The 20,838-nt window shown below is 41.1% G+C and overlaps 1 protein-coding gene across 1 annotated transcript in view; it reads left to right on the forward strand.

The window, feature by feature from the left end:
- The window catches only part of LOC131230824 (NEDD8-activating enzyme E1 catalytic subunit), a 113,549-nt gene that overhangs the window by 22,554 nt on the left and 70,157 nt on the right, over positions 1-20,838 (forward strand). The window contains exons 3-6 of the mRNA XM_058226831.1: positions 7,586-7,788; positions 17,128-17,360; positions 17,444-17,506; positions 17,599-17,655. Coding sequence (XP_058082814.1) covers positions 7,586-7,788; positions 17,128-17,360; positions 17,444-17,506; positions 17,599-17,655 — 556 coding nt within the window. The remainder of the gene's footprint in view (positions 1-7,585; positions 7,789-17,127; positions 17,361-17,443; positions 17,507-17,598; positions 17,656-20,838) is intronic.

Consider the following 20,838-nt stretch of genomic DNA (forward strand, 5'->3'; position numbering starts at 1 on the left):
GAACTAGTATCCCTTGCCTAGGATAGATGATCTGTTTGATCAGTTGAAGGGGGCACAATATTTCTCCAAGATCGACTTACAGTCTGGGTATCACCAGTTGCGCGTCAGGGATGAGGACGTGCAGACGACAGCGTTCAGAACCAGCTTCGGGCACTACGAGTTTCTTGTGATGTCGTTTGGACTCACAAACGCCCTGGCCGTGTTCATGGACTTGATGAACCGGGTGTTTCAGCCGTATCTATTCCGATTCGTCATCGTGTTTATAGATGACATCCTGATATACTCCAAGAGTCGGGAAAATCACGAGGAGCATCTGCAAGTTGTCTTTGATACGCTCAGAAAGAACCAGTTGTTCGCTCAGTACAAGAAGTGCGACTTCTGGAAGGAGGAAGTCAAGTTCCTGGGACATGTGGTGTCCAAGGAAGGGATAACTGTGGACCTTGCTAAGGTGGCCGCAGTTCAGGACTGGGAGCAGCCCGGTTTGGTTACTGAAGTGAGGAACTTTCTTGGTTTAGCAGGTTACTACCGTCGATTCATTAGGGACTTTTCCAAGATTGCTAGGCCGTTATCATAGCTGACTCGGAAGGATCTTAGGTTTGCCTGGAATGAGAAGGCAGAAGCAGCTTTTCAGGAGCTGAAGGACAAGCTTACGTTCGCCCTTGTGCTAGTATTGCCAGAGCAAGGGGTCAGATTTACTATATATACTGACGCGTCTCGTGTTGGGTTGTGTTGCGTCCTTATGTAAAAGGACGGTGATTGCCTATGCATCGCGACAGTTGAGGAAACATGAGGAGAATTACCTTACGCACGACCTGGAGTTAGCGGCCGTCATCTTTGCATTGATGCTCTGGAGGCATTACCTCTATTGAGAGGAGTTCGAGCTCTTTTGCGATCACAAGAGCCTTCGCTATATATTCACCCAGAGAGACTTGAATATGAGGCAGCGCCGATGGATGGAAACCTTGAAGGACTTGAAGTTCGAGGTCTCCTACCATCCTGGCAAGGCCAACCTGGTGGCAGACGCGTTGAGCTGTAAGAAAGCGATAGCATTTGCGGCTCCGCTAATGGTTGAAGAGTGGAATATGGTAGAGTTCGTGCGAGATTTTGAGCAGAAGCTCACGGTAGAGGAGCCGTTTACGAGCGTCGCATATGTTCGTGTGCGGCCACTTGTGGATGATAGGATCATAGCGGCTCAGAAAGAGGAGCGATTGGTCGAGATGAGAGAGCTGGTGAGCGACAGTGATGACTCCGAATGGAGGGTTGGTTTAGATGGAAGTTTGCGATATCGTGGCCGCCTGTGCGTCCCGAATCTCCATGACTTAAGGAGAGAAGTTCTGGCAGCCGCTCACAATTCAAAGATGGCGATGCATCCGGGTAGTACGAAGATGTATCGAGACATGAAACGTTCGTATTGGTGGGACAACATGAAGGCTCACATAGCTGACTTCGTATCCCGTTGTCTCACATGCCAGTAGGTCAAAGCCGAGCATCGCCGACCTCCTGGTCTACTTCAGCCTTTGCCTATAGTTGAATGGAAGTGGGACTTCATTTCTATGGATTTCATTTTAGGGTTACTGAAGACGAGGAAGGGGCATGACTCCATTTGGGTGATTGTGGACCGATTGACGAAATCGGCTCATTTCCTCCCGATCAGAGTTACAAACTTTGCAGACGATTTGGCCAGGCTGTACATCAAGGAGATAGTACATCTGCATGGAGTGCCTATGGAGATCGTGTCGGATCGAGACACGCGATTTACATCTATCTTCTGGACTCGTATCCAGGAAGCAATGGGTGTGAAGTTGAAGTTCAGTACCGCGTTCCACCCACAGATTGATGGGCAGACGGAATGAGTAAACCAGGTATTAGAGGACATGTTGCGAGCTTGCGTGCTTGATTTCAAGGACAGTTGGGATGACTGTCTTCCTTATGCCGAGTTCGCTTACAACAACAGCTTTCAGGCGAGTATTGGTATGGCTCCCTACGAAGCACTGTATGGGCGCCCATGTAGAGCACCGCATTACTGGGCGGAAGTTGGCGAGAGAAGTTTGATTGGACCCGAGTTAGTACAGGTGAACTCAGAGAAAATTGACATTATCAGGTGTCGACTTCTTGCAGCACAGAGCAGACAGAAGAGTTACGCCGATACAAGACGGCGACCACTAGAGTTCGAGGTTGGGGACTATGTATTTCTTAGGGTTTCCCCCATGAAAGGAGTCCTTTGGTCTGGTAAGAAGGGGAAGCTCACGCAGAGATTTATTGGTCCATTCCAGATACTAGACCGAGTGGGTGTGGTCGCGTACCGCCTTGCTTTGTCCACACCACTCGCGGGTGTGTACAACGTATTTCATGTATCTATGCTAAAGAAATACGTTCTTGATCCTTCCCACATCATCAAATGGGAGCAGGTACAGTTGTGTGAGGATGCTGCTTATGTACTGCGGCCGATGAGTATTCTAGATAGGAAGGAGCGGGTGTTGCGTAGTAAGGTTTTCCTGTTGGTGAAGGTGTTATGGACGCATCACACTGAGGAAGAGGCTACTTGGGAGACAGAAGTCGAGGTCCGTAAGAACTACCCCCAGATTCTCGAGGAGTACGAGAAGTTACTAATTTCGAGGACGAAATTTTTCTTTAAGGGGAGTAGATTGTAACGTCTCGGAAAAATCCGTACCAAGACCCGAGTTCCACCTCAGGCAGAAATCGCTCAGGACCAAATCCTTTAAAAATTAGACGAAAATTAATCAAGTGCTAAACTAAATTATCTATGAAATTAGCTTGAACCACTTTAAATATGAACTGTAAGACCCAAAACGTGTAGAGTCGTTAACACTACATTACCTTGAAACTTAGAATCAATCTCAAAACTCGGTTGCTCTCGGGAGCACACCGAAACTCCGTATCAGACCTATACCGCACGTCGAAAGTCTGATTACCGCGAGACTATACGAATATGACCGCCTTACTGGGCTGGATGACTATCTCGAAAATCAAGTCCAGATAGTATCCAGAAACGCACAACTTTAGCCCGGAGCGAAGTGTGTGAGAAACGCGAATATCTTTAGAAAATGTACTCAGGTTTAAGTAAACTGGGCCGTTCGCTTGCGGGCCAATTCTAAGGTTTCAGACCGTCAGAATCTGACCCAAATACACCCTCGGATCAGGGAACATTTTATACGTAGGTCAGTGTACCTGTGGCCCTGATCGAGTGGCGGTGACCGTTGAGCTGAAACTGGTCATCTGCAGTCGTTCTGTGAATCCGATCAGACCGAAAACTTAGCCTGACCTAGATCCAATGTCAGAGAACTTTCCCCAGATCGTATGCAGAAAATGGGCCTCCAGATGTGCTCTGTTGGACCGAAATAGCCACTCTTTGGCTATAACCTAAGTATACCATGGCCCTGGGGCCATTCCCTTCAGTTCTGGGCCTATATAAGGGCCTTTACCCACCCCTCTCTCATTCCATACGAATTCTAAACCCTAAGAGAGAAAAGAGAGAGAAAGTGAAGGAGAAAGTGGAGAAGTGCGAGTGTGAGATAGTTCCTGGGATTCGATCCCACGACTCCACGTATGTAACTACCGCTTCCGTGTCGCTATACTAGAGATTCTGATTCCGTTCTTGGGTAAGAAACCCTAACCCTAACCTGTTTTAGGAATCCAAATATGTAGATCGGTGAAATTGCTAACCCGTTTTATTGATTAGGTATTCAAAGTCTAGTTTACAAGGCGAGAGTATTCAAACTGAATCCGTTACGAGTTTATTGGCGAAAGGTGTGGACTATAAATGTTTAGGTTATGGTTTTCAAGGCTGTCAATGTCGGTTAATGATTTATAACTGACTTGGTTGCCATTTCTCATGCTAGAGACGATGTTTCCCTCTTTTTACAGATATATATGAACTATGTTGAATATAGTGTAATTCATGTGTTTGTAAAAATGTTTGAATGGGTATGGAACTTGGATTCATGCTTGCCATGATTATCTGTCGTGGATATATGATTGTTATATATGTGACAACTCCTTGGTGAAAGGATTTGCCCTAATACATATTATGACCAACATACGTCATGTATGTTGAAGTGTGTAGTCTAAGTGTTTGTAAAAATGTTTGAATGGGTATGAAATTTGGATTTGTGCTTGCCATGATCATCCGTCATGGATATATGATTGTTGTATATATGACAACTCCTTGGTGAAAGGATTTGCCCTGATACATATTATGACCAACATACGTCATGTATGTTGAAGTGTGTAGTCTAAGTGTTTGTAAAAATGTTTGAATGGGTATGAAATTTGGATTCGTGCTTGCCATGATTATCCGTCGTAGATATATGATTGTTGTATATGTGACAACTCCTTGGTGAAAGGATTTGCCCTAATACATATTATGACCAACATACGCCATGTATGTTGAAGTGTGTAGTCTAAGTGTTTGTAAAAATGTTTGAATGGGTATGGAATTTGGATTCGTGCTTGCCATGATTATCCGTCGTGGATATATGATTGTTGTATATGTGACAACTCCTTCGTGAAAGGCTTTGCCCTAATACATATTATGACTAACATACGTCATGTATATTGAAGTGTGTAGTCTAAGTGTTTGTAAAAATGTTTGAATGGGTATGGAATTTGGATTCGTGCTTGCCATGATTATCCGTTGTGGATATATGATTGTTGTATATGTGACAACTCCTTGGTGAAAGGATTTGCCCTAATACATGTTATGACCAACATACGCCATGTATGTTGAAGTGTGTAGTCTAAGCGTTTGTAAAAATGTTTGATTGGGTATGGAATTTGGATTCGTGCTTGCCATGATTATCCGTCATGGATATATGATTGTTGTACATGGGACAACTCCTTGGTGAAAGGATTTGCCCTAATACATGTTATGACCAACATACGCCATGTATGTTGAAGTGTGTAGTCTAAGTGTTTTTAAAAATGTTTGAATGAGTATGGAATTATAATTTGTGCTTGCTATGATTATTGATCGCTAATACATGATCGTTGTATACGTGGCTACTCCTTGTGAAAGGACTAGCTACAGTATGTGTTTTTAACGAATTTATTACCTGTATGCAATATGTGTGGTCTAAGTGTTTGATAAAATGCCTGAATGAGAAAATGCTTGATGTAATGTACTTACTGAGGGTGTTGAGATAGGATTCTTAATTCCCTTATATATAGTTACATTTTTCTTTATGCCACCTATCTTACTACTATGTGATTTACAGATGAATGCCTATGTATGATGACATGTGTGGTATGTGTTTGTTGAAATGCTCAAATGGGATTTATGTTTAGATTTGGTTGTCACATGTTGTCTTGGAATATCACATGTGGATGCTATTGGTTGGAGTGTGATTGGGGCTACGATGTAGTCTAGGCAATCGGTAATGGTTTACGATCGGTGGCCGTACTGCTTAGCCATAACGGATACGCCTGATGAATCCAAGTCGTACGTTGTTTGTTGACAGTGGTTAGGCCACGCGGAATGCTTACGCACTCCATGTCGATCAAGTCAACGTACGCTTGTACTAGTCGAGCTTGTTAAGTAACCCGATTGGCCCAAAGTATGCTCACCATGTATGGACGCTACCGCTTGAATCTAAGGTACCAAACTTACCAGCGAAAGATCCGTTTAACCTTGGTACCTCGATCCGCTAAGACTCATGAGCCGGGCATGGTGGTATGGGACACCGTGGTCGAGCTGTCGGCCTACGCTGTGGCTACGAGCCTCCCCGTAGTGTCCAATGAGCAACCCAGACTCGTGAGCTGAATACGGTGGTATGGGACACTATATTCGAGCTGTCGGCCTACGATCAGGTGACGAGCCTGTAGTGACTTCGAGTATACTCTAAGACTACGTTAAGGCGACGAGCTTTTCCGTAGTGACCTCGAGTATAAACCAGGCCTTCGCTGAGGTGACGAGCCGCTCCGTAGATACCCGGAACTGTTCTTCGTATGTGATTAACTAGGATTAATGACCCTAGATGGATCAATGTTTGGGTAAATTATATGAAGGGAGGTACCTTAGCTTCCCAATCCCACTATATGAATATGCCTAATTGAGAACTTGACTAATCACAATCATGCACCGAACTGCATATGCTTTGGCGAGGAAGCGCACGTTTCAGGAGGATGCCGTGCGCGAATGTGAGATGAAGTCGCTGAGGGAGTGTAGGCGATGACATGCATCATTATCGCATACCATTCTTGCATTAACAAGAGTAATCTAAGGCATGATTGTTGTACTGCTTTGTCATTACTGCTTGACTGAATTGATAACATGTTAACCTTTGCCTTATAGTTCCACTGAGTTGATCACTCACTCCCACTTTGGGACGGTGTTTTAAAACACCAACCAGAACCTGTCTTAGTTGCAGATGATGACGTAGCTTATGAAGCAGAGCCTGATTTTTATGACGACGAGGAGTTCTCGTATATGCAGTATTCTGGCGGGTTCATGTAGGCCGCATTCTGATCGTCGGGGCTATAGGGATTTCATGATATAGACGGACCTACACATTTTGATATTTTGTATTTTGAAACGATACATGTAATTGTTTAACCTGGAACATGATTATACTCTGGAGACGCACCACCACTTATATGTTTTATACATACCTATCATGGTCTTCCGCTTGTGTAATTTAACTGTCTCTGGGGTATGATATGCTGATTTGGTATAATCCCACTCATGTTTAGTGCACTAACACGGACAACATTTAATCATCATTATCTATGTTGCATAGGTGATGCGTTGGAACTCGGGAGTTGAACTTCTGCTTGACTCCCGATTTTCAGGGCGTTACAGCGCTGTCCAAACCATCAAATCTTCATCTTGAGGCGAAGAGATGACAAGCTTTAGATAGTCAACTAAGCTAACAAGTTCTTCAAGCTCCTTATCCGATAAGTTCCTCCGACATGGAGGAGACCAAACCACCACCCCTCCACACAAATTATAGCAGTAGTCTACACAAGTGAATTGGTCCAAAGAGATACTTGCAATTCTAGGGAAGAGATACCTATTGCTTGTGTAAGAAAAATGTTATTCTTAGGCTTCCATTTTGCAATATAAGATTCATTCTGCTTTCTTTAGAATGTGACATTTATTTGGAAATATGACTGGACATTTTCAGTTGTAGGCGTGTGCGTAAAGGTCATATGATCTGCTTTATGATATGGTTAAGCCTCCTTTGTACTTTCCTTTATACTTGGAAAAGATGTGTTACGTATTAATTTCTGTGACCTACGTGCTTGATTGTTGGCATTTTGTTAATTGGAAAATCTACTTGTTGTCTTATTCTATATACGGGCATATACAATTGGTTCATATCTTTCTGTGGTTAAATTGTGGATGTTTTCTGAGTCCTTTTTGTTGTTATGTGTGTTGCTCATCCAACTAGTTGGTGCGAGGCTTGTTCACTTAATGAGGATGAGGCCTTAGATAGGATTGATCGGCAGATTTGTAGTTCCGCCTCCATTTAGTAAGGATAGCGCCATGTGCTGCTGCTGATGACGTGTTTCTCATTCATGTCCCATAGGTGTTTATTAATTCTAGGTTTTTTTTTTTTTTTTGTAGGCTTCAGGATGTTGGAAAACCAAAGGCTGAGGTAGCTGCAACATGTGTAATGGAAAGAGTCAGTGGAGTGAACATTGTACCTCATTTTTGCCGGATTGAAGATAAAGATCTTGAGTTTTATAGCGATTTCAATATTATTGCTCTTGGTCTTGATTCTATTGAAGCTCGAAGCTACATTAATGCGGTAGCTTGTAGCTTTTTAGGTGTGTTGTTCATCTCCATCATCTTCTTCTGTTATTGGCAATCTAAAATGGCTGAAAGCTTTCTGTTTCTTCAATATTGAAAATTATCTTTATCTGCTTTTCGTTGAATATTGCTCTACCTCGTGGAACTATTTCCCTTTTTAAATATGATGGCTTCTTTTCGATCTTGGAACTGTTGTTATTAGATGTGTAATAGGTGAGATGACATCTTTTGAACCATGGAGATAGCAATTCAGTTTACCTATTCTAACTCTAAATCTTGATTATAATCTAAACTCAGAGGTCAGTCATTCAAGTTTGTTTGTTTGTTTGTTTGTTTTTTGCTTTTTTTAATTTTTTAATTTTTGAAAGAAGAGGTCATTCAAGTTGACTTGGAGAGTTGGTCACATCATGAATATTTGGACACAACCATCATTATCGTCTTCACCCTTTCACATCAATTTGGTCCGACTTTTAAATGGTAGATCTGTAGAAGTATTATGATTGGCTGCCCACTAGACATCATCCTTAATCATTTATTTGGCTCTGGAGCCAACCGTGGAAGCGCTTCACATTTGATGATGGTTAAATATTTTATAATATGCAGAATAAATCAAAATTATTAAGAAAATTTGAAAGAATATGAAGAAGGTAGGACAGCCTTTTGGAAAACCATATTTTATTTTCCAAAAGAAACCCTTTTTCACAAGTTCGAAATTTCCTTTTGTGAAAAAATGTATAAAAATTGTTTTCTTTATGGAAAAAATGATAGAGAAGTATCATCATCTTAGCCTTGCTCCTCTTTCTCAAGATTCAGGTGACCAATCAAGTGAAGGATGAACTATAGGCAGTGAACAAGCTGTCTAGGCATGCAATATGCATCCTGCTATAAGAGTTGAAGTCAAGAGAACATCAACGACCATGGCTGCATGACTACACAAGAAGTGATATGATTTATGAGACCACTCCAAGTGAGAGGCCTAGCTTATATGTTGGTCTTTGGCATCAGCTCTTGCCAAAGCTAGCGGGGGAGTGAGAGAGATGATGAGGGTGATTTCGAGCATCAACACTACGGCGAGTTCCTTTAAGCTGGAGGAAACTTATGCAGGACCATTCTATCCTTCAAATAAGGTCCAATTGTACTCCATTGTTGGGAGTAATCGACCTGATCAGACCGTATGGACTAGAAATCAGGCCTATCCAACAACGTGACTGAAGATCAGGCTGATTCAATCATCCATATTGAAGATCTGGCCTCATCAAGGGTCCAGAATGAAATGATGAAAGATCATTACCTATCAACTGGTTTGATGGATGTTGTGTAGCCAAGGTATTAAAAAATGGTTAACAGTCGAACATGTTATGTGATATGGGGCTGTAACGCCTCGTTTTGGAATTTTGGCAGTTACGGCGGTCTAACATCAGTTACGGTCCAGTTAAATGGCCCTCAGCGTAATGGCCTTTTTTTTTTTTTTTTTCGAGAGAACAAGGATAACAAAAAATAAAGAGGAAAATGAAAAAGACGAAGAAGAAGGGCCACTGGAGAAACTTTCTTCTTTATCAATCCCCCCCCCCCCCCGTCTTTTCAAAATAAAAGACCAGATACTGTAGTGGCTTATATCGCATGATACACTCGCACTCAAATGTTGTATACATGGCATATATTAACTGAAAATAAACCACTTAAATGGTGGGACCAGGTGTTGCTAAGTCATACAGTCCCAAAATCAGATTGTTTGGACGATCATGCAAACACTCGTTTGTTGAAATAGGACCGCAGGATAATTTTTCATTCTTCACCATCTAATAAATGTCCATTGATCTAATAGTCGGATGATTAAATTAAGTACAATTTTGGGCTGATTGCATTAGTGACATGAGCGCCATGGATTGCATTTGAGTGGTACCCTAAATCGGTGACACTATTTATCCGAATTTAATTCCAATTTTTCTTAAAATTCCTTAGGGAGAATTATGTCAAATGGTTAGGGATATGAATTAGTGGGATGAATGCGATAGATTGCATGAATTTGTGGTTCATCTGAATTTAATTTCAATCTTTCTTAAAATTACTTGAATTTCTTTTCTTAAAATTTCTTGGGGAGAATAATGTCAAATGTTTAGGGATATTCATATGCATTAGTGTGATGAATGCCATAGCCAACACAGTTCATTCGATTTTAATTTTAATTTTTTCTTATTTATTTTGGGGTGAATGATATCAAATGCTTGGGGATATATCTATTAGTGGGATGTGTATCATAGATTGCATGAATTTAAGCTGATTTGGGGGCCACCATTTGAGTGGTCCTCCAAATTGATGCTATTCATCCGATTTAATTGATTTTTTTATTCTTATTACTTGGGAGGGAATGATGTCAAATGCTTAGGAATATACATTAGTGGGATGAGTACTATAGATTGCATGAATTTTGAGCTGATTTGGGGCAATGGAGTGCTCCATCATTTGGGACTCAGTCTAAGCCTATCAGGTTAATAAAATCATTAGATAGCTAGAGACAAGATTCTTATCAAAGAATGAACCATTACATCATCATACAATGTTCAAAACCAAAAAAGAATACATATTTGGAATCCTCTCAATTTTTGGGTTTTTTCTAACAATTTTTTTTTGATTTTTTCCAAAAAAATAAAAATAAAAAATGATCATTACGGGTTGTAGCGTAACAGTTTTCATAGTGGCTGTAACGGCCATCATTACCATAATCGAATACAACGGGTGCACATTTTTTTTTTTTTTTTTTTTAAATTTCAAAATTTAGTATTTATTAAGGATCATCGTCTAGATATTATCAAGCTCCAAAAAATAGAAACTAAGCCAGGATGTTACCTCAGATTCATGTCATGTGATTGATGCAAATCCTCCCATACAGGTGGTATTTCGTTGATTTATCCTAGAAAAGAGGAGAGAGAGAGAGTCGTTATGCACTCCCAAGTTTAGGTTGGGTGCATGTACTTGAGAGCCGTCGCTGGGTGGACCACACACATGTGGGAATGTGATGGAGGAGGAGAGAGATTTCTCTCTTCTACTTCTCTTCTTCTTCTCTTTTCTCTTTACTCTCTTTACACTAGACGTCCTTCGGGGATGGGGGATGTCTAAGCCTAGAATGCCCTCTCATTTGGATAGGATCTATTTATGAGGAAGCAAGGTTTTAGAGAGGGCTGTCAACGGGCTGGGCTTGGGGTTGGTCTTGGCCTAGATTTTGAACAGTTTCGGGTCGGGCTGGCCCTATTCAAAATTCCGATTTTGCAGGCCTGAGCCTAGCCCATTCACACCACTAGTTTCAGAGGGATGCACCAGGTATGGTGCTCCTCACCACCATAGACTTCAATATGCCCTACTACAAAAGTCTGTAAACTTGCTTCATCCATGCACCCAAACTAACCCAATCCCTCCACTGTTCAGTGGCATTCACTCTTGACCATAATCCCATGTTGGTCTAAGAGGTGGATGACAAGATCTTAACCATCAGATGTCCTAAGTGTGATGGAACACTCTTAATGGTCGAAACGAAAGATCAATGGTTAAAAATCTTTGATTGAACATTAAAACCTTTTTAAGTGTTTGGCGCATCTTAAAAACCGCCCCATGGATGGTTCAATCACTAAGATCTAAGCCATGTATTAGTTTCCCGGAGTGATGCGGGACATGAAAATTAACTATGATATGCAAGATCTCAGGCTTTAGATCAAACTAATTCAGAAACATTCACATAAAATTTTCACATCCCACACAAAAGTTCAAACTTCAAGCAAGGGGTATCTGTGTGGGTCCGGGCCTACACATGTTAGGGCTGGATCAGTAAAAATTATGAGCCAAACGATACTTAAAGGGAAGTAAAACTCATCCACACGTGCACAACAATTAGTCCCTAATCCAAGGGATTCACCAGTTTCAATTTAGAGTACCCTAGGATTAGAAAATGGGCAAATAAATTGAAAGTAATGCAATCTAGGGTTATGGTTAGGGAAAATAGGTATGAGGGGAGTAAAATAGGCAGGAAATCTGAACCTGGAGACAGTTCCCGCGCGCGGACAGCGGGCCAGGTCTGTCGCACGTGTGCGGGGGCCTGGCTGCACGTGCGATGGGGCGTCGAATGCGGAAAGTGCCTCCTTGGCTCTGGTCGGCCAGGGAAGGGCTTCAAAACTCCCGAGTCTCGTGTCGATCGGATGGGCGGTCTGTGCATGGTGCTCCGCAGAAGTTTCAGCCCTCCTGTAGGGCCAGATTCTGAAAATCGGCTGTAGGGAGAAGAACTGTTGCAAAAGCTGACAGGTTCGAAGCTAGGATGGGTGTAGAAGGTGAGAAGTATGGATGATAGAAGAGGGGTAGATCGGGATGGATGTGGCTTTGCACCACGGTAGTTAGCCCTTCGATGAAGGGAGGGCTTCGCACCCAATTGGATTTCCACAACTCAAGAACTCAGAGGAGTAAAAAAACGTAGGAATTTTTTATTAATCTTCAATGAATCAAAAAAACTACAAGGGGTGCCTATTTATAAGAAAATCTTATACCCTAAAACTCGCGCCATGTGTGCAACCTATTACTTGCCGATGAAGTAAACAAAAATAAAAACTAATAAAAGAAATCTAAACCGTCCATGATATTCTAAATAACATTAATAAGCAAAACCTAAAATATGAGATTAATCAGACTAGTGGGCCACGATCATGAGATCCCTTGATAGGCTTTACTTGACTATCGGGCCCACTCCAATGAACCATAACTCCGTCTTCTAACTAGGAGGCCCTCCCTGGACATCGTCATCGATCCAGATCGACAGTGGGGCCCTCCTTGTGTACGTGTGTAGGGAGCGGCGTGCATGTGCATGCGCGCGTGATGTCCCTATCACGGAGTAACTAGTGGATGTGGATCCCATGTTGGAGCATATGGACTACGACCACATTCTTGATGCATATACCAATTACACCTGTATGTCTACCACTAATGTAATCTCGCAGGGTGAGCCAAGGCACAAAATACCAGGAGCTTGTATTTCCCATATGAACTTAGGTCTAAGGATTTGTCAAAGCTAGTATATGATCAAGTTGATTCAATCCGGGCATGATGGGTCTCCTAAACTAGAGACTTGATGCGATCCTCTAATGCAAGTGCTCAACAAGGCCTAAACACCAGAAGCTGCATTTCGTGAACCCTCATACTTATGTGGGGTAGGGCCTTGACGCAATTATCCGGATGGTGGAGGCCTCCCATCGTAACTCGTCCCTGATTCCCTCGCATAGGATGGCCACATTTTACCTTTCATGGATTGCCCAATACCACTACTGTGGTCATGGAATTTATGGTACTAAGATCCATGAAACACAACTCTCCTTTGGCCACTAGCCGTTGTGTCCAAACTCATCTTCCCCTAGGACAATTGGAGGTATTCCTCCCTATTAATCATAGCTTGTAAACGTTTTCCCTCACATTAATCATGGCATCCATGGTGTAAACCAAACACTTGGTCATTAATCTACATGGTTATAGCCATTGTCATTGTCGTTTTAGGGCACACAATACCAGCATGTTGTGCACCATATTAGTGGTCTAATTGGACTATGGAACTCGCAGGCCCATGTAATGGGCTTAGTGACTTTGTGCCCCTAGGGTTAATTGGATGTCCTTAATAGACTTGTTACAGACCATATAACTGTTAAAGAGGCCCTTGTCCATTGTACAAAGCCAATAAATCCCCCAATATGGCTGCATATGTAATTGCCTTGAGCACGTGGAGTCTTTTTGGATTTGTTTCCTTATCTATTTAGTTCCCTTCTTTATTGCAAGTTTATAGGACCAACTTGAGGCAATCTGGGAAGGAAAGAATTTGGCCAATAGGCTTTTAAGGTGTACCTTCTTTAACTTGGAATGCAAGTTTTTAAAGAAGGCTAATTATGCATAACCATATGTATTAACTATTTGCATTGGTTTTGATATGTGTAATGAAATCATGCTTTTTTTTTTTTTTTTTAAAGGCAATTGAGCTTTTAGTAAGAAAAGGCCAAAAGGCAAAGAATACAAAAAATTTACAAGGCCCCGACCAACTCAACCCTATCACTATGGATGGGGACGACCTAACTCTTAACCCAATCTAATACTTTTTTTTTTTTTTTTTGAAGGATAACTTGATCTAATACATCAATATTCACCCTTATGAATACATCCGCAACCGACTTGCCATTACCCTAAAAGACTCGATTGTTCCTCTCTTCCCACAAGGCCCATAAGATCGCCACTAGAACAAACTTCTAAGCCACTTCATCTTTCCTCCCTTCTCTTCCCCCATGCCACGCGAAGAAGAGCTCTTCGATAGACGTGTGCATCACCCATGAGACCTTGAAGAGAGCAAGAAAGCTTCCCCATAACATGCCGACAAATGTGCAATGGATGAACAAGTGTTTCATCGACGCTACATCCTTCATAAATATTGGACAATAGTTGGGGACCTGATGTAGGGATATGTGACGACCTAACCCTAGATGCATGTATAATCTGGTTAAAGAATATTTAAATAAATACACCAATTAACTAACCGTTTCCTATCACGCCCCTTAGCATAAGATCACGTAAACAGTAAAAAGGGAGGACCTAGGGATATGAGGATATGTCAGATCTAACATAAGTCAGTCCACGGTCAAGTTTGGATCTGATTTTACTACCTAACCATCCCTCTTTTCCGTTCAAACTAGAAAAGGGGGTATCCAGAGAGGAACGAAAATGGTGAAGAACGAAGGGTTCGAGATGAAGAAAGTACGGGTCCTTTGTCGTCAAAGGAAAAGAAGGAAGATGATTCTTACCTTTTCCTACACCTCGAAGATCTAGAAAGAACGAAACCTAAAATCGGGGTGGAATCCTCAGCACCCAAGGGCCAATTCTGAAACCCTAATATCTTGAATAAAGAGGAAAAAAAGAGACGAATTTTTATTCATTTAATAATAATGAAAATAGGGTTTCTCACAATGTATATATAAGCTATGGAAAAATTAAAAGTGCACGAAAGCCCTTGAAAATAAGAAGAATAACAAAAAAGACGAAAAGTAAAGAGAGTGCAATAAAGCCCTTGAAATAAGGAAAATAACAAAAAAACGCCTATCTATGGTCAGGGTGCGGTTATGCCGCTCGTGCACTCGTAGCACATTAGAAAATGGGTTCGATGGACCCAACGTCCTTCCACATCAACTCCTCCGCTCTGGTACTCTGTCGGCGACGCCTCCTCCTTTGGTACACTCTAAATGGTGCACCATTGATGTCCGCATCAATTCTCCCCGAGTAGGAAGAATACACCGCTGGTGAAAGTGAGCTGCAGCTCTGCTTCTGTGATCCAAGAGTTCTCGGTAATGGGCTTGTTCCTCCATTTGATTAGGAATTTTTAGAAACCCTTGGAGCAAGTGGAAACCGCCTCGGAGTCTAAAATTTCCTCTATCTCGTCTTTTCTCGGTGCAGGTGGAAGAGAAGGTAAGATGGGTACAGGAAGATCAGGCTGTGGCCAAGGTCCATATTTAAGGAGGGTCTGGGAAGAAACAGGGGGACCAATGGATAGAGGTAATGGCTCGTAAAAGAGAATTAGATCTTCCACATTAAATGTGGAACTGATGCCCATGGTGGCAGGGATATCAACAAGATAAGCATTAGACCCCAACCTTTTCACAATTTTATGTGGGCCTATGCTATGGGCATGAAGCTTCTTCACGGATCCAGGGGAAATCGATCAGACCTAATACGAACCATGACGTCATCTCTAGGTTGAAATTCCCTAAATCTCTTATGAGTGTCAGCAGAAAGTTTATAATGTTCATTACTTGATTAATCTTCCTCCTGATCTCATTATGCAATGCATGTATATGCTAGGCAAAGGACTCTCCTAACTCTGAAGGACACTGTGGGGTAGCCATGGGGATCAAATCTATGGGGGCTCGGGGTTTAAGACCTGAAACAATTTTAAACGGGCTCATTCCAGTGGATCTATTCACTGAAGAATTATATGTGAACTCTGCTGTGGGAAGAATAGTGTCCCAGGTCCTGTGGTGGTCTCCAACCAGACATTTTAACAAATTTCTTAGGCTACGGTTCACTATTTCTGTTTGACCAGTTGACTGGGGATGATATGCTGAAGAAAATTAGAGTCTCGTACCCAAAAGATGCCATAGAGTCTTCCAAAAATAACTAGCGAACCTAGTATCTCTGTCAGACACGATGGATCTAGGTACTCCATGGAGTCGCACGACCTCCTGAAAGAATAACTTAGCAACATGGGAAGCATTTGAGGTCTTTGGTAGAAAATGGGCCATCTTAAAAAATCGATCAACAACCACGAGTATGGAGTCGTGCTTACGAATAGTTTTGGGAAGCCCAAGCACGAAGTTCATACTGAAATCTTGCCACGGGGCATGTGGAACTGGCAAAGGAGTATATAAACCTGTATTTTGCTTCCTTTGCTTTGCCAGTTGATATGTTCGACACTGCTCTACAATCTTAGCCACATCTTACTGAAGATTAGGCCAATGGAAACGATCAGACAAAGGGCAATTGTTTTATCTCGACCAAAGTGACCTGTCATCCCTCCAGCATGCAGCTCCCAAACTAGAAAATCGCGGAGGGATGTTCATGGGATACAGAGCTTGTCCCCTCTAAAAAGATATCCATCTGTAAGGACGAGCTCTGCACTTCTCGAGGGCGGGTTACTAGACAATGACGTATAAATGATCTCAAAATCAGGACAGTTTGAGTACTCACCCTTGAGTTGCTCAAAGCCTATAACTTCAATACTCATGGACCACAGCGTCATGATACGACGGCTAAGCACGTCAACAACTTTATTCTCTTTTCTGGCTTTGTGCTTTAGCATAAATGTGTACTCTTGAAAAAATTGTGTCCACTTGGCATGCCTAGGGTTCAACTTCTTTTGAGAGCTCAAATATTTCAAGGCCTCATGATAAGAGAACATGACAAATTCTTGCGGTAATAAATAATGCCGCCAATGGCGCAATGATTGCACAACCGCATAGAACTCCTTGTCATAAGTGGAGTAGTGTTGTTTAGCCTCGTTCAACTTCTCACTGAAAAAGGCCACATGATGCCTTGTTTGCTTTTTTCTCTTTCCTTTTTTCAAATGCTTAGCACATTTTTTATTTTTTTATTTTCCATTCTTGTCTTCTGTATGATGTCTCTTCAGGATCTTCATTTGTTTTATATACTTCTTCTGCTGCCCCAAATCTTTACATCTTAAAGTTACCATGCTTTCTTTCCTATCTTTTTGGGCGGAAGAAAGAAAGAAAGAAGCCTATGCTTTCCGTCCTCTCACTAAGTTTATATACCATGTTTCCTTGTTCTTGCAAATATAGAGTATGATTCTGAGGACAACCCATGTGAAGAAACAATCAAACCCATGGTGGATGGTGGAACTGAAGGTTTCAAGGGTCATGCCAGGGTTATTCTTCCAGGAGTTACGCCATGTTTTGAGTGTACCATCTGGCTTTTCCCCCCTCAAGTGAAGTTCCCTTTATGCACTCTTGCAGAGACCCCCAGAACTCCTGCCCATTGTATTGAATATGCCCATTTAATTAAATGGAATGAGGTAAAAGCTGGTGCATTTCTCCTATTCTTTTATAGTGGGGATTTTGGACTGTTCACAATTGCCTTTTCCTGATAATCTTGTAGGCACATGTTGGAAAATCTTTTGATGCAGATGATCCAGAACATATGCAGTGGGTCTACTCAGAGGTTTATATGTACACTATTTTTACGTGATGTTTCCTTAGGATGGTTTTTTCTTCTTTTATCCTCTTACTGAGTCTTGTTAATATCATACTTAGGCTGTCAAAAGAGCTGAGCTTTTCGGCATTACTGGAGTTACCTATTCCCTGACCCAGGTATGCTAACTCTTTACTAAATCCCTTTGTCTAAAATGAAAGCTTTTCATGTTTTATATATTAGTAAAATTGGCATGGGCAATGCCGTGAAATGAGAGGAAGAGGTTTGCAAGTTGTGGGAGAGGGGTATGTTAGTGGTGATAAAAAGTAGGTCACTTTTGGTGGAGGGAGGACTGTGAATTGGCTTATAACACAGCTTCATCCTAATTACCTAAGTGTCCTTTCATTTTTATTTTGATGATTGGATAATTTTATTCAATGAGAGAAAAAACAGCAAACTAAGAAACAACTAGGGGACAAGATCCCACTCAGCATTAGCAAACAGAGACCCCAACACAAACAGACTAACAGCTCTTCACAGCACCTAGTCACACATCAGCATCTCCCCCATTTGGATTGGAAAAGGAAAGTCGGAATTTCCTGCAGAAAAGCATGTGCTGCTTTCCCCATTTGACCATCCAGTTACTAATCTTTCTGAAGATCGCTGCCCACGAGCACGCCTTACCCTCTAATGTTCTGCTGTCTCACTTGAGCCAGATCCAGCAAAGGCTGGCCTTGGTGGTTAACTCCCACAAAAACCTTTCACAGGCCCCCATGTGAGTCTCCATTACCATGCAATGAAGTCCATTACTGTCTCAGGAACAAGACATTGTATATCAAATTGTCTGAATACCCCTTCCCATATCTGTCTCGCTACTTTGCACTGTAACAAGAGATGAGGAACATTCTTGACATCAGCTGCCACTTGATACATCTGTTTGGCAGTGCAATACCTGATGCAACCAAATGGTCACACAAGCCAATTGGTCAACATTTGAAGAAAAGACCCACATCTCACATGTGTGCACAAGGAAAAACCCACTTTCCTCTTTTTAGCATATCTCTACTTTCCTTTTCTTTCAAATCTCTACATTAAGAAATATCTCTACTTTTCTTTTAAATCTTTACATTAGGAAATATCATTACTTTCCTTTTCTTTCAAAACTCTACATTAGGAAATTTGTTTCATTCTTTCATATCTTTATATTAGGCAAGAAGTAATCTTAGATTTTTCTTATTTCAATGCTTTCTTATTTACGTAGTTCCCTATTTTTTAGATCTCGGCTGGTTAGGAATTCTATTTTTAGATATTATTGAAGATTGTAAGGACTCATTATAAACAAGGCTTAGGCTTATGGAGTAAGATAGTTGAATAATATTTTCTTTTATGAAAATTCTCTTATTTCTCTACAATAGCTTTTTTTTTTTTTGGCTCAAACTTCAATCTTGTGCATTGAATATTATTGCAATTTGTTTCATCTTTGATCTAGTTGCATCAAATTAGTATGAGAGCAAGTTCAACCTTTGAGATTTTCTCCTCGTCCTTCTTTCCCCAATTTTTGTCCCCAAAACCATCCTAAACCCCATAACCCTCATAACCTTAGATTTAGAATCCAAGCCTATAGTTAAACCCATGTTTTTATTTGGAGATGTTGTGGATAGGAAGATTTTCTTACGCCTCATACGATTATCCCTATATGGACTTTTCTACCCATCCACATCTATTGCTTTATTCTTATCCAGCTCATTTTGACTATCATGATCATCATTTCTATTGCCTCAAGTCTTACACATTTTCATATAAGTCTTCAAGAGATTCCTTTCCATGTGTCGGCTACATAAAAGCATCCTATTGCATGGAAATATCAATGATGTCCAAGAATGTTCAAGAGACGTGGGAAGAGAATTTGTAGGAAGTCAAAAAGGAGATTAGAGTGTTCAAGAAAGATATTGCAAAAGAATTTAAGAAACTCAAGGAGGCGGTGGGAACTTGCTTTGAGTCCTTGATTGAATGGGAAAAGTGCTATGTGTTTCGATCTATTTTATCTGGACTTCCTATAGATGATGTGGTTGTAGATAGTGTGGCGACCCAAGAGGAATCCTCCTTTGGATTGCTTGATGGATAAATGGATGGTGATGGGTCAATGGCCAAATCGGAGGAAGTTCAAGTTAAACCAAAAGATTAGATGACGGATGATCAAATTGAAGAGACTAAAGGTTTAACAAATATGGACGATTTGATGGTCAAAGAGACGGATAGTGATACAATCGTAATAGTAAACTCTGTAGAGGTCGACCCAATGGTACCATCTCAACATCAATCAGGGTGTGCAGATTGGAAGCTGACTGTAATGAAGGGGCCACAATCGATGTCTAGAATGTGGAGGACCAACAAGAAGCAAAAGGAAAGATGGCTCGTGTTTGAACATCGTATTATGCACATGGTACCAGTTGGGCATGTGGGTCTCCACCATCAACTGCTAGCAAAGTTGAAGAAAACGCACTACAAACTAGGATCTTCGCAAGAGATTATGACTACCAATTCAAACTGTAGGACGAGTTTTTATTTTTTTATTTTATTTATTTTTAAGTCGGGTGGAATTGATGCGACCGAATGACTACACAAGCCGATTGATCAACATTTGAAGAAAAGACCCACATCTTACATGTGCATGCTCCAAACATGTGCTCAAGAAAATGCCCACTTTCCTTTTTTAGCATATTTATACTTTCTTTTTCTTTCATATCTCTACATCAGGAAATATTTCTACTTTCCTTTTCTTTCAAATCTCTACATTAGGAAATTTCCTTTTTTTATATCTTTATATTAGGCAAGAATTAATCTTTGATGGTTTTGATTTAAATACTTTCTTATTTTAGAGTTTTCTTATTTAGGTAGTTTCCTATTTTTTAGATCTTGCCTAGTTAGTAATTTTTTTTATAGATTCATAGATTTTATCGAAGATTGAAATAAATAAGGCTTAGGCTTATGGAATAAGACAGTCTAGTATTCTTTTTTTTTTTTTTGTTTTTTGTTTTTTGTTTTTTGGCTCAAACTTCAATCTAGTGCGTTGAATCTTAATGCAGTTATTTTCATCCTTGATCTACTTGCATCAATAACTCTATTCTGGAATACTTAGATCGTTTCGCTATGATTTTTGGGTGCAAGAAGGGTTCCTTCCCATCTACATATCTCGGTCCCCATGGTATTGGAAAGCCTGCAACTCATTTATGGGATCGGGTGGTTGAAAGAATCGAGAGGAAGCTAGCTACTTGGCAATGTTGATATCTATCGCTTGGAGGTAGTCACATTAATTGTTTCTCATTAAAACAACCTTCTCTAATGTGGCCATGTACTTTATG

Source organism: Magnolia sinica, chromosome 17 (assembly GCF_029962835.1).
Source record: "Magnolia sinica isolate HGM2019 chromosome 17, MsV1, whole genome shotgun sequence".
NCBI lineage: Eukaryota > Viridiplantae > Streptophyta > Magnoliopsida > Magnoliales > Magnoliaceae > Magnolia > Magnolia sinica.